Raw genomic sequence first — 17,294 nt, 5'->3', positions numbered from 1 at the left:
ACTATTGTGCAAAGATCATACCAGACATTAACTGTCGTGCATTACTTACTGTTATAACTGTTATACAAACCCCCCATAGCTGGTATCAAGGTAGAGAAGATATTATAAAAAAAAAAAAGGCACACCAAACTCCAATCTGACACGATACCTCAACGCCACGCCATGCCATAAGCAAACCCCCTCCCTCCCTTCCTCCCCTCCAACGCACAGAAAGAGAGAAGGGAGAAGAGAGAGAGAGAGCACCACCTACTTCCCCTTCGCCTTCACCTTCTTCTTCACCCCGGGACTGGCCGTGCTCCCCGACTTCCCAGTCCCTTTCTCCTTCTCCTTCTCCTCCTTCTTGTCCTTTTCTCTATCTTTATCTTTATCCTTCTCACCACCACCACCACCACCCCCCTCCTCCTTCCCTCCAGTATGATTCCCATGTCCCTCCTCCGCCAAAATATCCCCCTCATCCTCCACCTCCAGAACAACCACCTCCCTCAACACCTCCTTGATCGCCCGCACTCCTTGTTCCACCACCACCTGCGGGATGCGTACGTCCTCATCCCCGGCCCCAATACCCGCTGCTGTATTATCCCCACTCCCACTCCCATTCCCATCCCCATCCTCCCCACCATTATCATGATCACGATCATGATCGTTATCATTATTATGATTGTTGGCGTCGGTGCTAGTATTGGCATGGCCATTCGAAGAAGTAAGAAACGGATGTCCCCTCCCCTCCGCCGACGCAACCACCGCATCGAACACGTCCTCGAACCGCTCGCATCGTCCCCCGCGAAGGAGCTCTTGCGCGAGACGTCGGATCTTTTCTGTCCAGCCGAGCCGTTGTAGGCTTGAGAGGAGAGTTGTGTGTAGGTCGTCCAGGGCAGGGGTCGCGGTTAGGTGGGTGAGGAGGTCGGATTCCAGCGGGGTGGGCGTGGGGGTCGTGGTGGTGGTGTTGGTGTTGGTGGTGGTGGTGGGGTGCGTTGTGCTGGGGGGTTTGGGGGACGAGGGCATTTTGGGGTGGTGGTTTGGTTGCGTGGTTGCGTGGTCGGATGGTGTACGCTGTGTGTATGCTGTGCGTAGGGTGGGAAGTGTGGGTTGTAGGGGGGATTGTATGGTCGGTCGGGGTTGTAGGTTGGAGGTTGGAGGTTGGAGGTACGTAGGTAGACACTACGTATGTCGCGGATTATACGCAATGGGTAGATGGGTAGGTGTAGGTAGGTAGGTAGGAGGCACCTATGCGAAAGCGATAAACTCCTTTGTCGTCCGTCGTCCGTCGTCTGTCGCGCTCCTACTTCTGCTTCTGCCCCCCGCGCAAAGTCGCAGGTAATGTATGCAGTACGCGTATGATATCAATATCCGCCTCCGAGTCCGAGTCTGACTGAGTCTGGGTCCGAGTCCGACTCTGTATATCGGGTACGCGAGCGACGCTTCGTCTGGACCCTGCAGGGCCTGGTAATCCCCGTGGTAGGTGGGCAGTGATGTGGTGTGGTGTGTCGACAGACTGACTGGCTTGGCTGGATGCGATCGATCGCGGCGGTTAGCTTCTCGCTTGCTTGCGCGAGGGTTCGAGTGAGCGGTGGACTTACCTGGTCGGAGTCTGGGGTGTGGGGTCTGGTGATAGATTCGGGGTGCTGGCAGGGTGAGGGAGGGAGGAGGGGAGAGCTGGTCTGGTTGGGGCGAAAATGTTGGTTGGTTTGGTTTGGTTAGTCTGGGTCGGAGTCTGGGGAAGTGGAAGAGAAGAGAGAGGAGAGAGGCTGGTCTGGGCGGACGGAGTCTGCGCAGGAACCGCCGATAAGGACCGGTGCGGTTGGATGGGGGGGGGGGGGTTAAGGGGAGGGGATAGAACTTGTAATTCAATTGGACTGGATTACTTAATTGATTTTGTATCCATTAAGAATTGAATTGGTGTTGATTAGGCTGGATAATAAATAATATTGAATGGGTGGTGGTCGCATCCTTCATTCAGGGATGTATGTACGGAGTAGACTGTGGATCTAATAACACCGTTAATAGCATGATTATAGGTAGGTGGATTATTCGGGGTCTAATTATCTGATATTGAGGCAGTGGACACATAGAGCCTATAATATTATAGTAATGTTTGGGTGTATAGCATCAACCCTATATACCAAAGATGGGTGGGTGGGTATAAGAAGGAGGGTATCATGAATGCGCCTACACTATACCTCCCATCCACGCGCAATCAAACCACTCCACTCACTGACTCCTATTAGCCCATCTCGACGGTCGGCACACGCCGGATATTCTGACCAGGGCTCGTCCAGAAGCGCCGCGCCAGGCACCTGATATTAATAGCACGCAGCTGGCGCTTCGAATGGACCAAGAGGCAATCATTGCGCCGGAGTGGGTTACATACATACAATACAATGCACCACACCAGTAGCTGTGTATGGCTCCACTGCAGCGCTGCAGTGCAGAATGATTGACTTGGCTGCATTTCGGTCGGGCTGTATACATGGAGAGAATGTTCATGTCTTACAGAAATTGTGGGTGCTGGGGTGAGGGAAGGCATAGGATAGTGTACGTGTCCTGGTTTTTAAAAAATAAAATAGCGCTGCCATCCATGCCATGCCAATGCCATGCCACAGGGCTGTTTGTTACAGTTACCGTGACACCTTGGGTGATGCGCCAAGAGAGGCAGGCGGATTGGGCCAATCATTGCAGTCCAACCAACGCAGGTGGTAGGTCTTTCCTCTCTAGGTATAGGGAAATAGATATATAGCTATTCAAGGAGCAAAAATCAACTTCATGCTCACACGCGGATTCGAACCGCGGACCTCATGATTACTAGTCATGCGCTCTACCAACTGAGCCATGCGAGCTGATTGGTCAATATTTTGAGAGGTTGGATTTATATTCAGTGACTAAGGGCATACAGCAAATGGTAAAAAGTTGATGCTCACACTCGGATTCGAACCGAGGACCTCATGATTACTAGTCATGCGCTCTACCAACTGAGCCATGCGAGCTGGTATGGAATTGGCTGCGTAATTAGTGCGTTATGATCCTGCAAGACTGTTACTAAGGTATCTCTGTGTTGCCCGGATAAGGCACCCATGCATGTCTTCGCGGTTGGGTTGGCTGACCAATTGGGTCTGTTTGATCTGGATATAATTATGCAGTCTGAGAGTAACTGGTGATCCATTTTCCGATTATCCTGGGTCGTGGATTCTATAAGTATTGTAGGGCTTTCTCGTCTCGTTGCCCTAGGAGTTTACAGGCCTGGTTGGTATATATTTCCTGCTACCACACTGTATGGTTGGAGCAATATTCAACAAATCAAGGCAAAAGAGCGACTCTAGCCACCAAACCATCAGACAACAACTCATTTCAAGCTACGAGGCAAATTATGATGACAGTGGAACCTCAAGGCGCCGTAACAATGATCAGCGTCCAAAAACCACAAGAGGAAGAAACAAAGGAGCATTGCCAAGAGCTGTGACAATGTATCATGTATGTACGTCAGTCCCACTCAACGACACGCGCTTATTTCTGCCTATTGGCTTGGAAGTAAACAAAAGGGAGAGAGATCCTAGCGATCCAGGTAGTTGATATTGATTGTACTCGGTGTGTAGATTCCGAAATATGCGCACGTAGTACGGAGTAGATAGCGGACGCGGATAAAAGAAGTGAGTAGCGTGCCGTGCTCTGCTGAACAAGGTAATTCCCTCAGGTACGCAGTACATCATCATGATGATGCTTTCCGTCGGAAACAAACCGTGTTTCTTGATTGGACAAAAAGAGTAGCACAGCACACAGGACAGCAGGGATCTCTAGTATAGCTCGCCACATCAAAAGATAGGTATAGGTAGATAGATAGATATAAGGACTCGAACAAAAACAAAAAGGAAATGCTCTCACGCGGATTCGAACCGCGGACCTCATGATTACTAGTCATGCGCTCTACCAACTGAGCCATAAGAGCAGTTGATGTGAGCTACTGTAAACCCAGAGATTATATCCTGCCAGCCACGTGCTTTTTCCACATGCGTTCGTTCCCTTCCCTGCCATCCAAACAAATCAAACAAGCAAGCAACCTTCATTTCAACCAGACCCAACAACCGAAACATCCAACAACCTCGTCGGAATCACCCTACAGTAGACACGAAAAAAAAAAAAAAAAAAAAAAAAAAAAAAAAAAAAAAAAAAAAAAAACCATCACACCTCTACTAAATTTATCCCTTAGATCCAACCATCCAACACACCTATCTATCTACCTAGTACCCACACCCATCTTAATCCGGCAGAAAGCAAGCGCTCAAGTGGGAACGAACACTAGTCTACCCGACCACTAATTCGCCGTTATCAAGGAGCTGTGCTATATCCGGAGATCTGTATGTCGGTCAGTGGATGCGCAGGAGCAGCCAGCAGCAGACAGGATAGGACGGGATAGTATCTCGTTGGCGCGGAAGGCTGGCACGCCGCTCAGCCACATGTTCGTGTAAGGGCGCTCATGCGTGCCAGGGATGGGTGTGTGACAGCCCGACCAGACTCGAGGGATACAGATACAGATGCAGATGCAGATGGCTGGGTGGTCGTGCAGTTGCAAGGGATGGATGGGCCGGTGCTTTGATAAGATGCGCTTTTTGAGTACTCCGTACTCCGTACAGTATGGGGGAATGTGAGGGTTAGATGTATTGATCCAAGCTGGTAAGTTGAGGCGGGGAGTGCTAGATAGATACTACAAGTCTGTCCGTGTCACGGGTCAACCCTGCTTTGTCCGGGAAAAGCTTCTTAGATTGAAATGTCCAACGGCGCGGTAGCTACAGCTTCAGATCATCGACAGGTCTACCGCACGGAGTAACTACTCGCGACGATCCAGGATGGTGGTATATGGTGCAATGGGGAAAACTCGGTGCTGAAATCTCCAACTCGGCCGTTGACATCGTGGATCTCCTTCCCTCAGCCCGGTGGAAATTAGGAGTATATACGTCACTCCAGACTGACTAGTCAAGGGTGTTATTGATTAACCATTAACTACTGGGGCGTACAGGACGCTCGTCCTCGATCACACGTAATGCGCATCCACCAGGCCTAGTATCTACTATCGATCTAGGTATCTATCTATCACTATCGAGTCTCGTGATATCGAGGGGAGATAAAGTTCCACGACCACTGAGATAAAGCCATCGGTGATGGTATCCGAGAGTTAATTATAGAACGGCCAGCGAGAGTCCAATACCAATAGGCGCCGCGGCGGAAGGCTAGAGAAAAATTAGAACCTAAATTTTTGAAAAAAAAAAAAAAAGGAGAGGAAGAATTTTCTGGAGCAAGGACGGTCCTTGCAGCGGCAAATATGGTATTGGCATTATTGGGCAAGGACCAGCGCGCGCGAGTCAACGAAGGCGTCCCCTCGATCGACTATCGAGACGGGGAGCAAATGGCACGATGGCAGCGGAGGATTCGGGGCCCAGGACCAGACCCAAACCGTCCAGGCTCCGGCACTATTGGATTCTGACAGCGCTGTCCTGAATAATAGTGGGATGGCCGTGTGCCCCCTCCCCCCCTCCTCCAGCCATTGACCGTTGAGCATGCCTGGCGCTGTTCTTATTTGCATGAACACTGATCGAACCAGTGTCATTTGTGTGATAATAGTTCCTTCTGGTCGCGGGCATGGTGTCTCGTTAGTCTGGATGACAGAGCAATAAGTATCCAACCGTGGGTTTTGTGGCTTTTTTTCCCACCCCCGGTTTTGTACTTTCTGGAGTTGGGATGGGTCTCCTTTAATTTATTTCCATTTTCTTGCTTTCATGTTGTTGTTGGATGTATGCGCGATTTGCCCGGGTCCTGTCCACTACTACTAGTACTCACTGCTGGCTGGGAGGATGCAAGGATGGGCGATCCATTAGCCGTACGTAGGTGTCGGGGGGGGGGGGAAACCGACGGCGCCAGGAAAACAGGAGAGAGAGAGACGCGCCGGGATGATTGCACCTGTATGTATGTACGGAGTATGTGGTAACCTTCCACCAACTGGGCGTAGAAGTAGATAGATACACCATTATTACTGTATACCGTGGATAGAGGGAGTCCGTATAAAGAGGGCAGGCAGCGAGTCCAGACCGGCGTCACGTGCGGCGATCCAACTTTAGAAGCGCCTCTTTTGCCTTCCCGTTCGGCGGTTCGTTCGTTCGGCTGCTGCTGCTGTGTTGCTGTTTGTCTCCTCGCTCGCTCCCTCCCTCAACTCTCGCTTCTATCGTTGTCTCACTGACACCCCCCCCCCCCCATTCTCCATCTTCTCTTCTCCTCATTATACTTTATTTTAAACGGTTTCCTCGTGGCATCCTCCAGTCTCGCCCTGTCCACCCTCCCCCCCCCCCCCCCCTCTCTCCCCTCTCCCCTCCCCCCTCCCTCCCCCCTTCACTCCCGTTTGCTACCCCCGAAGTTCAAGCACAGCTTCCCCGCTCTGGCTGCATGCCCATTAGGATTGCCTACAGCCGACACCAGCACTAGCCTTGTTGGCCTCAGGAACTCCTCGCTCCTCTCAATTTCGTCCTCCCTCCATGCTTCCATGCTTCTCTGCTCTCCCCTCGCCTCCCCTCGCTCCCCTGAGCCCCGAGTCTTCGATCTAGCCTAGCCCGCCTGCTAATCTACCGCATCGTGTTCCCGCCCACCTCCCTCGACCCATCTCATCTCCACCGGTCCGAGTCCCTGGACCCAAGCCGCCTTACCGTCCCGTTCATGTGCTACGTCTACTCGACTCTGTCTCGTCCACTGCCTCTCTTCGACTTCGTCCGTGCATAATACCTGGGCGCTCTGCGTGGCCGCCCCGCTGTCACCTATATTAGCGACTCATCCTGGTCCAAGGCTGGCGCTTCGCTGAGTCTTCCCCCAACCGGTCCGACGTCTACCCCAGCCCCCTCTTCGTCTCGGGCGTCGCTGCCGGTCCTGAACCATCACCATGTCCCTCCATACCTCCTACCACGCCGACTCGGATGCCGACGACGAGTATGAGCGCAGCGTCATCACCTCACCTCATCTGGCCACCGATTCCGAGGCCTCCCCTTCCGAGTCCGAATTCCCGTCGGCAGAACACACCCCAACCACCCTGGCAAACGCCGACGAGAATCCCCGATCGCCCAGAACAATCATCACAGAATGGACTGCGGAGGAGTGTGCCAACTTCGTTGCCGCCCTGGGTTTCCGTCAGTACTGCGGAGCGTTTCGAGGTAAGTCTTGTCCTACCGAGGCGTCAATCAGGGTGCTGACTGGTTCGCGTGGCTAGAAAACGAAATCGTTGGCGAGGCGCTCATCGCTCTGAAGCACGATGAACTGAAGGAGATGGGCATTGTCAGTGTTGGGCATCGGTTGACCATCTTGAAGAGCGTGTACGAAATCAAGGTCAAGCAAGATATTCCAGTCGACGCCGACCACTACATCCCACTTTGTACGTTCCATCGCTGTCCGTCTGACAACTCCAGCTAATCATCCACAGCCGCGGACCAGAGCATGAACGAAGGTGCGACCCAGGACGATGTTGCCCGGTTGATCCAGTCTATCCGGCTACGCGATGAGCGCATTGTCACGATGGAGTCGGAGATGCGGCGTATTGCGGAGGATTACCGTCGACTGCGCGAGGAGCTTCTTCCCGTGTTCAAGATGGCGAAGAACAGATCGCAACCGCTTCCCCCGCCGTCCGCCGCGCCGACGTCCGGGTCGGACACATTTCACGACAGCCAAACACTCACCTCCCCGTCGTCGGGCATCACCCTCCTGGATCGCTCTGGCTCGATCCTGTCGCGGACCTTTTCCAAGAGGGGCCACACGGGCGGCATAACTCCCAAGACCAACTCTCCCACCCACATCCCCCCCTCCATCCACGAAAGTCGAATGTACAGCGACGGACTCGATCCGTCCGCGGCCAATTCCTCCCACATGACCATGCTCAATGGAAAGTCGCAACTGTCACCCGGGATCCCGTCTCCTACATCACCCGGCAACCACTACACACCCCAAACGCTGGCCTCCCGTGCATACACACAGCCGAGCTCCAGCAGCATCAACCACGCCTCTTACAGCCACCACGACGACTCGGCGCCAGCAACCGCTCGACCCGATCGCCTGAATCCTACGCCGACACAGGCCACGCGCCCCGACATCCCCACCCGGTCGGACTCCCGGGCGGGCGGGGATCCACCCAGTGTTGAGATCTTCAAATCCTTCCGCGTGTCGCAGGACGACCCGTGCTATAAGGTCCTTCCGGCGGCACTGAAGAAGTACAACATCAACGCGGACTGGAAACAATACGCCCTCTACATCGTGTACGGGGACCAGGAAAGGTGCCTCGGTCTGGAGGAGCGACCGCTGCTCCTCTTCAAGAACCTGCAGAACGAGGGACGCAAGCCGATGTTCATGCTGCGGAAGCACGTCCACCCGATCGAAGGCGCCATGTACTCCGGCGGTGGCGGCGGCGGAGGGTCTGCGCCGAACAGCGCTGGGTTCGAGGGACGACAAGCGCAGATCAACCTGCCGGGCGGAGTTTTGTGAGCTCGCAAGAACCGACCTGTTTCATTGTTTGAGATACCCTAGGCCCCTTGACCGGGCTCTTTTTTCCTCCTTCTACCTCAATCCATCGGGCCAGTCCTGGCTGGCCGTCTTTATCATATCAGCGGTGTTTGGTGTTGGGATGCGGACTGGAAAAGCTCATAAATCAGCGTGGCATTTCTGTTGTTTTGGTGCTGGTGACCTGCCTGCCTGCCATCTTCATATGGCTTAATTTCTCTGAATAAACTTACTACATAGTTGGTATGCAATACTACTCGTACAAGTCTAGACCCATCTATCCATCTATCCATTCATCCATCTATATTTCTATCTACCCCACTGCAACAAATCCTATTTAACTTGACCATCTATCACATTGATAATAATAATAACCGTAACAATAACAATGACAATGATTATCCATAATAGACACCTCCGATCGCATCTATCGACTGTAGTTCGTATTTCCTTCCCAATCGGGCCTCCCCTCCGTTCTCTCTGCCCCCTTTCTGAAATTCTGAAATTCCGAGACTGCGATGGCGGATGGCTGCCCCCTTTCCGCAACTCAACTCGTACCCAATTCTTGGTCCCGACGCCGCGGCCTTTGCCGCTTGAGTGGAGCATCTTTCCCCTCGAGTCTGATGTCCCATTCTCCCTCCCCCCCTCCGATCGGCGTCTTGCCCGGTCTGGGTCCGAATCCGGGTCCGGGGCCCTGTATCTACCTACCTATCTATCTAGTATCTAGGTAGTCTGTACGGAGTGGAACTGTAGATTGTGGTAGTAGATTATGTATTCTTGTTGGGGTCCGTTTTGTACTGGACTAGTGTTTCTTGAGTTTAGAAGGTGGTGATGTGATCTAGATTTTGGGTGTGGGATGTGATCTTTTGATAAATGAAGGGTTTGGCCCCGCTTATCATGATTGTGATTAACTATTATTATTATTGTTGTTGTTGATGAATTGTTGTTGGTGGTTGGGGCTAGATCGTTTTTGGGCCGCTTGCGAATCGTATGTATCGTAAGTAGTTATGGGGTGGGTTGGGCTTGGTTTGGCTTATTATTGGGATTGGATTGGGGATGGGAATAAGGTTGGATGGAGGGTATAGGTTTATCTGTATGGAGTTGGATCTGGTGGGTTTTGTTAGATGTGTATGTATGCTTGGGATAGGATGGGATATGAGGAGGATCTAGGAGGTTGGAAGGCGGATAGATGAATACAGATATAGTAGATGCCCTGTGCTGTGAGCGGGTTGCGGGTTGCGGGTTGCGGGTGTGATGTTACTCACTTATGGGATGTTTGTTAAAATGATTTAGGATGCTTACTTGTTGAATCTCTCTTGTCTCGCTAGATATGCGCTTACTGGCTGGCCTGCCCAAAATGGTGTCTACTGCTATTTTTTTTATGATTTAGGAAATAAATCGGCTGGATTAGAGTGTAGACGTATTAAGTACAGACAGTGTTAACGATATGAGCTGTGCTGATGCCGATTGAATAACCCGAGTGAATGGAAATAATAATCTTGTAGATGGCATTTTAGTTCGTGAGATATTGAATTCACCATGACTGCGGCGAGGTTGGGAGCTACCATGTATTATGGAAACCCCCCCCCCCCCCCCATCACTTATGTTCCCCAGCGTGACGCTGGAAAGCACCAAACAGCTCGCCTGATAGACAAGCTGCAGGCGCTGGGACCGAGTAGCACGGTGAATCGGCCTGAGGCGAGCGAACCAATCTCCCCCCTCCCTTCCTCTCTTCCCCTCCAGCTCATTCCATCCATCCAATCGCCAATCCAACACAACACAAATAAAATCCGACAAAGCTCCGTCCTGCAAAACAACAGAGATCTCTTTCACGTGAAGACCACTTGTGCACGCATTGCTCCATTCAGATCCCCTTTCGACGGATTTCGACTGCGAAAGAGCTCCCTCGCTGTCAAGATAACTATGTGCCGAAACGCATATCCGAGAATGATGAGGCGATAGGGATGCGCGTAAAGCATTCTGTCGTTGAGAGGCAGGGGTTGAGTGTGCGGATTATGGAGGAGGTTATTTGCGAGATCTCGTGTTTTATCGTATGTTTTATTTTTTTATTTTATGTTATTTTTTTTTAAGATGAGAGATGAGGTGAAGCTGAGGCTGATGTGGTCAATTTGGGTGTCCAGGGCACAGAGCGCATATCGGTGAACAGAAACCTGGGACAATGTTGGGCTTGAGAGATGCGACGCTGTGGGTTGGGAGGCCTGGGCTGAAGGGTCGTGGATTTACCAGGTCTGATATGGAAAGGACAGAAGGGGACGAGGCAGGATGCGTCGAATGGGCTGGCTCGTGGGTCGGAGGGTGGAGCGGATTCGCAGACAAATGCGGCGGTGGCGTGGAACCTGAAGATATACCCGGGTTGGAGAGATGATATATTGGAGTGTTTATGAAGTGTGAGGATTCTGATCATGGGGGGTATGTTTAACTAACTGCTTGGTGGTCTTCTACAGGGCTACTGATATAAGAAGGCCCCCAGTCAGATTAACCCGGATTTGATATCTTGTTTCATGGTGCTTACTACTCTTCTAGATGACCAGACTCTTGCAGAATGACTTACTTGTTGACTGTCCCCGATCAGGATATACACAGACCCATATCACCGACACGAAGAGCGACGGGAATGAAATGAACGAGTGGCGCAAGGCAGAGCTCGCATCCAATCACTATAAAACTACGTTGATAAGGAGCGACGAGCCCAGCTTCAGCCAGACATCTCCCATATCATCACAGAGATTCGTCAAACCCTCAGGAGTGTGAACCCGAACTGAGAAAAATGGGCGAGGCCCGGGATAGTCACAAAGAGAAGCAATATCTCATCATCCAGCTCTGTCAGGGGATACAGAAAATGGCAGAGGCAAGTCGATGTTCCATCCCAACCCGAAGATCATGCTTCGCTACCTGGTGCAAGATATGCTTGATCAGGTTTCTATAACATGATTGTCAGCGAAAATGTCTTATCAATCTCGTTTTTGAGATTTACAAGGAAGCCAGGATCAGCGAGAGCCGCAGTCTTCCAGGCACCGTTCACTCTGATGTGGAGGGACGGATCTTCCGGAAGCAGTCCACACACTGCGAAGGAATTACTTAGGTCTTTATTGAGGTCGTGAAATATCTCGTGAGCAACTGCCACAATGTGCTTCTCCGAACCGCCGTCTCCAATAGCAAAGTGCGACTGGAGGTGAGCCGCGTGGTTTGAAAGACCCTTGAAGAAGGGAATTTTCAGAAAACGAAAGGATAATCCCCAGGCTAAAAAGGTATTTCAACAACATTCGAGCTAAGAAGGTCCTGCTTTCTGTTTGATAGGAACGCACATGCGGACACGGCTCCGCGAACTGGCCGAGGGGAATCAATCTCGATATGTCAAGGCACCGAAGGAGTGACAGAGGGTGAGAACACTTTAGGCCTCTGTACTCCGTACCATGACGTTAGTTAAATTCTAGCCGAGATGTATGACGTGGAATCTCTTATCTCGGGGACTGTATTGATTGTCGGGGAGTGGTTGGCTGCAATGAAGAACAAGTCAGGAGAGGTTGGTATTTGCCACTCCCTCAACATCAGTCATATCGATTCCTTCTCAAGGCAACAACTAACTATTCCAATCTTCCTAGAGCTCATTACGTGTGATGGTCATGCCCATTTACTTCGGCTTTCCTCGGAGTTGATTTCAAATTACAGCCTTATCATGGGTTGGGGGCCAAAAGTAGCACAATCCTGCGTGAGTAAGTATGGGGCCATTCTTTTTTGTCAGAACCAATCAGATAATATCCTAGCGGCGTGCATGTTTCATTCAATCACGGCTGCTAGGAGATTGCACGCCTGGCCACTGATCCCCCGGAATTAGGACCGGTGCGGCTGCAACCATGCAGAAGAACTATTGGTCTCGGATAGGGGCGAAAATGAACACTTCTGGCATTGGGCCTCCTTATGTCAGAATATGCACCACCATCATGATCTACATGGGTGGTCGGAGCCGCTTTAGTTAACCAAAAGGCTCTATCTGACAATTCACACAGCAATAGGTGAACAACATCCACATCAGCTTTATTGGAATAAGTCAAGACAGATGACAACCATGTACAAAGAAAGATTCCAATCCCTCCACCTCTTTCATTTCATCAGCACATATCCGCTTTATCCGAATGTTGATGACTGCTGTAATTGATCAGTATCTCAATCCTAGCTAAACAGAGTGGCACCACAAGAGTATAGTATATACCTTAGCAAGCCGCACCGCAGTCGGTGTCCTCCTCACGCTTGATCTCGACGACGGGCTCGGGCTCGCGCTTGATGTTTCCGCAGCCGTCGCAGTACATGTCATCTTCACGCTTGATCTCGACGACGGGCTCGGGCTCGCGCTTGATGTTTCCGCAGCCGTCGCAGTACATGTCGTCTTCACGGGCGGCAAGGCCGTTGGGGGCAGCAGCCGGGATGGCGACGGCGGAGTTGCAGAGGATGGCGACGATGGCGCCGGAGAAGAGGGCGGTGAGCTTCATGATGGCTGGAGAGAAACTGGACTGGCTCAATTAAGAGTTGAGGAAGTGAGTGGTAGAGATGAAGATGCAGATGGTGAAGACAAGGGTACCTGGATGGAGGGATCTGTCCAGCTATTTTATACTTGACCGGAGCAATGACATAAGACGGTAGGTTCCTACGTGACAACCACCTCCCTCGATATCCATCTTTACCTAACCAGGAAACTAGGATGTCGGTACCGAGATTCCAGATAGATAGGTAGGTAGGTAGCCAAGATCCGGGCCTATCTAACCGTTCATCCATCCGCCTGAAACAACCCGCTCCAGCAGCAGAAAACGATACGCCTAACCCAACCCATTGGCCCACATATCTCTCTACAATTCCTCAGTGGGGTAGAAGGAGGGCAGGAATTGACAAGTGCCAATGTATCTCTCCCGATGGAGTTATCCCCCTGCGGCTAGATCCTGCGGGATTGCGCCATATTGCGGAGGAAGCTCTAGGCCGTTTCCAGTTTCTACATACCCGTGGATAGCCTGCGAGTTACTTTTACGGTAGGTTGGAGATAGATATTGGGTGGATAAGTGAGTGGGTAAGTGCGTAAGATGGCATCAGAGGCTGAAGGAAGGATCGATCATATGAGGGGTGGGGGGGGGGGATATTAGATAGCCATATTAGATGGATGGAGCATTCTGCTCGGAGTAAATATTCCGTACCGAGTGGCCTATCTATATAGATAGATTCTAGTGAAGTGCTTGGTTAGAGACTAGCGAGCTTATTTACCTTCGCTTACGCTGATCTCCGTCGGTGTCCGGGGTGTTGTCTCGTTGGTGGTTGTTTGGCTATTTGGAATTGTGGCGATGGTGGTTGTCAACACCTCTATCTACCCAGTACTATATACACAGTACATGCATGGTACGGAGTACACGGTCTAGATAATGATCCATAGATAATCCATAGAGGACTTGGAGCAGAGTTACGCCAGCAATGTCAGCTTCTTCAGCAGTCAGCACAAGGGTGATTGATGGATTGTGGGGTTTCTTTGGCATAAGTCCTTAGGTAGTGCTTATATTGCTATCCACCTAATATTCTCGCAGTTCCGTGCACAGCCACGTTGGGAATATGTATTGTGTAGAGACCGCTTCTGCTGTCAGAACAAGTCAGCCAGAGTCGGAAAATAATGCCCTTCGAAAGAAGTAGAGGTGGGATGTTGGATGAAGGAATATTGATCATTGCCCCACAAGTAGTTATTCATGCCACCTGTACGATGAATCAGCAGGGTTATGCATGCATAGCGAGAATTGCATAACTACTCTTTGGGGTTGTGTTGTTTCCTTTCTCTTACAACTACCCAACCATCGAACAAACCAACCTACTTGATGCTGGTCTATTACCTCCACATCTCTAAACAAGTCTGGTTACTGCTTGTTTATTGGCTATATAGAGCCCTTCTATAGCTCTGAGCCTCCAAATCGACCACAGTTGCAAGGCGTTCATTCTATCTGTCAGAAATAGAACCACTGCACTAAACAGGTGTCTCGACGATCTCCTGGTCAAATAAATCCCTAATACCATTGATTTGACATCGTTCGTTCCCTTCCACGTTGTGACTCCCGGATTCTGCGAATTTCATCTGACGAGAAATCTAGACATTTTGAGATAGCTAGCCAATCCGTTTTCGAATTTCTCGAGAAAGAGTGATAACTGGAATTAAACCATAGACATCAGGGAGTTACTGGGCGGTTTGTGCGTCTTTCTACATCACATAGTAAGGAGCATATGTGACACATGACATCATTTGCGCCATCTCATCTTATCACCCACCCTACTCTATCCAAAATGCAGACTCCCATTTCTGTCCTATCCTCTTCTTCCTATAAATGTGTATCTCCTAGATGACTATCCGCCCCCCTTTCCCCCTTGCTTCCCCTTTACTTCATCAGCACTTAACTATCAGAGAGCAAAGCAAGACTCTCGCATTTTTGCGCCACCCAGGTAGACAGGAAACATCACTTGATATGAGAGAAATAATCGGAAAGACAGCGATGAGAGTAAACGCGACATTACTATACTATAAGCCTCTCGCACGATTATCTAACTCTAACCCCGCGGGACAATTAGGGCTCGGGGAATTTCCAGGCTGCCAGCCATGGGTAGGATCGGATCGGATCGGATCGATCCTTTTCTTCGGAGAAGAGAGAGGCTTTGGAAATATTCATAGTTCCCTACTAATCTAGATTGTTTTTTTTGGGCATATTTTACCAATGCATTATGGTATATTATTTTCTTTCTTAAAAAAAAAAAAAGAAAAAAGAAAAACCACTGCATCATTTGCCTGAAGCTGAGGCATTGCGGTGATGGTGATGGTGATGATGATGATGTGAGGTATGGTATGTATGCGAGTCCCATAGAAGCCACTGCATAATGTGCCCATTTTCGGCGTTCGGCGTCTCCAAGTATCGTCGGATATATTCGGCGACGCGCAGCGTCAATAACTCAATCAATCAATCAGTCAATCTTTTTTTTTTTTTTCATTCCGAGTGACCTGCTGATAGATTCACATGATACAACCAGAGCATACCTATTTAGTACTATGATACAGAGATCAACCTGCTTGGCGGCATAACATCAACCTGATTAGCCACAGCGGGTGTCGCCAAATCCTTGGTTCTCTACCCTGTTCTAGATCTTTCTTTCTGGACGTTGTGACCTGCTAACATTCTGTCTATGCTTCTCTCCACATGCAGCCGGGTTTGAGTCTTCCACACAGGGAGGATAGGATTCTTTCTGACATCAATGTGAGTTGTTCGGCCTATATGAATTACTCATCCTCTCTGTCTTCGATATGCCCAGGGCTCGGGTTTTGTTTTTTCTTTAGATATTAGGCCAGAGAGTGGGTGTACTGGCCTGATTATTTCTAGTCAAAAAAAAAATAGAAAGAACAAAGAAAAAGAAAAACCATGGATCTTGCTCAATCTTTATGCGTGCAGGCCCCCACCGCCAACGCACGATACATTCTCCAGGAAGCGCTGAGAAACATGACCGAGGTGGCTCAGCTCGAAGTAATCACCGAGATCTTCACGGCGAGCAAGGCGTTTGACGAGGGCATCTGCGAGCTCGTCGACGCGGCCTGGACGCACCTGTGCAAGAACAATCTCTGGTCCTTCAAGTACGAGTCCATAGAGCGGTACCGGAAGCTGATCTGCTACCAAGAAATTGTGGAGCCGATCATCAAACGCTTCAGACGATCCGACAGAGCCAAGCTGATGAGCCTGTCCACGATTGAGCGAAGTTGGCAACGACCCCTGGAGCAAATCTTGCCGGAGGTGCTGAGACCCCAGGCATGGAGCAAGCACATGCTCTCTGTTCTGGCGCAGCTAAGCACCCACTGCAGCCTGGAGCATGCGGTGGCTTTGTTGCAGGATAGTATCGATCAACGGCCACCAAGATCCCGCCATACCCAGACCCTGATAGCCAGCGATGTGCAGCGGGCCCTCAAGAAACTAAGGGGCAGTAGGGGTGGTGGTGGTAGCGCAGAAACTAAAAGAAACGAAATTGGTGAGCTTCCTTCCCCCGCCCCATCACCACCCCTCCAGCTCAGTAGCTCATCTGCTCCTGTGTGTATGCAGTGTTTCACTCCCCGACTCCGTCGCATACAGAACCCGATATATCAAATTCCCCCGCAGCGGACGGTGAATGCCGAACCCGGTCCACATCCAACTCCTCGAACGCCTCCGCTCCGAGTAACACTCCCAGTGAGGGAATCAATAGGGATATCAATCTCGCCGGACTCTACCCCGCCACGGAGTCTCTAGAGTGTGGATGCCTACCGATCTGTCTCCCGCTAGTTATCTTATTTGGGGGAAACACGCCCCTCATGACACAGGGGGTGATGGTGAAGCTATACGCCTGGGCGCGAAACGTGTCGTGGTCCAGCATCTGTCTCCTACACCTGAGAAGCCTGGCAAGTCTCGATCTCGGAGATATTGCCTTTCTCTGGTCCCAGGAAGAGATTATCGCGCATGTTGAAAAGATTCTTTTACATGGCCCGACAGATATAACGGGTGTGGGCGTAATATTGAATAAATTTTCATCTTCTGAGTTGGCTTTGTGTATGTAGTTGCTGGCTCTCTTTTTGCCATCTTTGTTTCTTCTTGATGTGTCTTTTCTTGGTTTTATTTTCGTGTGATGTATCTGTATCTCTGGATTATCACGCGGGGCAAAGAAGAGAGAATATCAAGGCTCTGATTTGTAATTGTAGTCTTGTGCGGGATGATGCTGATTGAGATAGTTAAATA

At 50.6% G+C, this 17,294-nt stretch overlaps 6 protein-coding genes and 3 non-coding genes across 9 annotated transcripts; 2 read left to right on the top strand and 7 right to left on the bottom strand.

Moving 5' to 3' along the window:
- Nucleotides 1-246: 246 nt before the first annotated feature.
- On the bottom strand, nucleotides 247-1,002 carry BO70DRAFT_356014 (uncharacterized protein; the record flags this gene model as incomplete). Its single annotated transcript, XM_025541917.1, has 1 exon — nucleotides 247-1,002. One exon carries the CDS (start codon nucleotides 1,000-1,002, stop codon nucleotides 247-249), a length of 756 nt encoding a protein of 251 aa, XP_025395486.1.
- A 138-nt stretch (nucleotides 1,003-1,140) lies between these two features.
- On the bottom strand, nucleotides 1,141-2,077 carry BO70DRAFT_150302 (uncharacterized protein). Its single transcript, XM_025538199.1, has 4 exons — nucleotides 2,044-2,077; nucleotides 1,863-1,979; nucleotides 1,578-1,658; nucleotides 1,141-1,505 (listed from the first exon to the last, which is right to left on the bottom strand). Exons 2-4 carry the CDS (start codon nucleotides 1,880-1,882, stop codon nucleotides 1,280-1,282), a joined length of 327 nt encoding a protein of 108 aa, XP_025395485.1. The 5' UTR covers nucleotides 1,883-1,979; nucleotides 2,044-2,077; the 3' UTR covers nucleotides 1,141-1,279.
- Nucleotides 2,078-2,761: 684 nt separating this feature from the next.
- BO70DRAFT_t281 lies at nucleotides 2,762-2,834 on the bottom strand. The gene has a single exon. It is a non-coding gene; the product is annotated as a tRNA-Thr (tRNA).
- A 74-nt stretch (nucleotides 2,835-2,908) lies between these two features.
- On the bottom strand, nucleotides 2,909-2,981 carry BO70DRAFT_t280. The gene has a single exon. It is a non-coding gene; the product is annotated as a tRNA-Thr (tRNA).
- An 883-nt stretch (nucleotides 2,982-3,864) lies between these two features.
- Nucleotides 3,865-3,937, bottom strand: BO70DRAFT_t279. Its single transcript has one exon. It is a non-coding gene; the product is annotated as a tRNA-Thr (tRNA).
- Nucleotides 3,938-6,748: 2,811 nt separating this feature from the next.
- BO70DRAFT_150238 (adaptor protein STE50) lies at nucleotides 6,749-8,553 on the top strand. The gene is made up of 3 exons (XM_025538198.1): nucleotides 6,749-7,178; nucleotides 7,235-7,396; nucleotides 7,445-8,553. The coding sequence occupies exons 1-3, from the start codon at nucleotides 6,911-6,913 to the stop codon at nucleotides 8,494-8,496; spliced, it is 1,482 nt and encodes a 493-aa protein (XP_025395484.1). The 5' UTR covers nucleotides 6,749-6,910; the 3' UTR covers nucleotides 8,497-8,553.
- A 4,069-nt stretch (nucleotides 8,554-12,622) lies between these two features.
- On the bottom strand, nucleotides 12,623-13,095 carry BO70DRAFT_150224 (uncharacterized protein). Its single transcript, XM_025538197.1, has 2 exons — nucleotides 12,743-13,095; nucleotides 12,623-12,675 (listed from the first exon to the last, which is right to left on the bottom strand). Exon 1 carries the CDS (start codon nucleotides 13,017-13,019, stop codon nucleotides 12,744-12,746), a length of 276 nt encoding a protein of 91 aa, XP_025395483.1. The 5' UTR covers nucleotides 13,020-13,095; the 3' UTR covers nucleotides 12,623-12,675; nucleotide 12,743.
- A 764-nt stretch (nucleotides 13,096-13,859) lies between these two features.
- Nucleotides 13,860-14,193, bottom strand: BO70DRAFT_365943 (uncharacterized protein). The gene has a single exon (XM_025544199.1). The coding sequence runs from the start codon at nucleotides 14,043-14,045 to the stop codon at nucleotides 13,890-13,892; it is 156 nt and encodes a 51-aa protein (XP_025395482.1). The 5' UTR covers nucleotides 14,046-14,193; the 3' UTR covers nucleotides 13,860-13,889.
- Nucleotides 14,194-15,642: 1,449 nt separating this feature from the next.
- BO70DRAFT_322935 (uncharacterized protein) lies at nucleotides 15,643-17,271 on the top strand. The gene is made up of 2 exons (XM_025540567.1): nucleotides 15,643-16,554; nucleotides 16,626-17,271. The coding sequence occupies exons 1-2, from the start codon at nucleotides 15,957-15,959 to the stop codon at nucleotides 17,114-17,116; spliced, it is 1,089 nt and encodes a 362-aa protein (XP_025395481.1). The 5' UTR covers nucleotides 15,643-15,956; the 3' UTR covers nucleotides 17,117-17,271.
- Nucleotides 17,272-17,294: the final 23 nt, after the last annotated feature.

This window comes from Aspergillus heteromorphus (genome assembly GCF_003184545.1).
Source record: "Aspergillus heteromorphus CBS 117.55 chromosome Unknown BO70scaffold_34, whole genome shotgun sequence".
Classification (NCBI taxonomy): domain Eukaryota; kingdom Fungi; phylum Ascomycota; class Eurotiomycetes; order Eurotiales; family Aspergillaceae; genus Aspergillus; species Aspergillus heteromorphus.
This window is presented reverse-complemented; position numbering and strand designations above follow the sequence as displayed.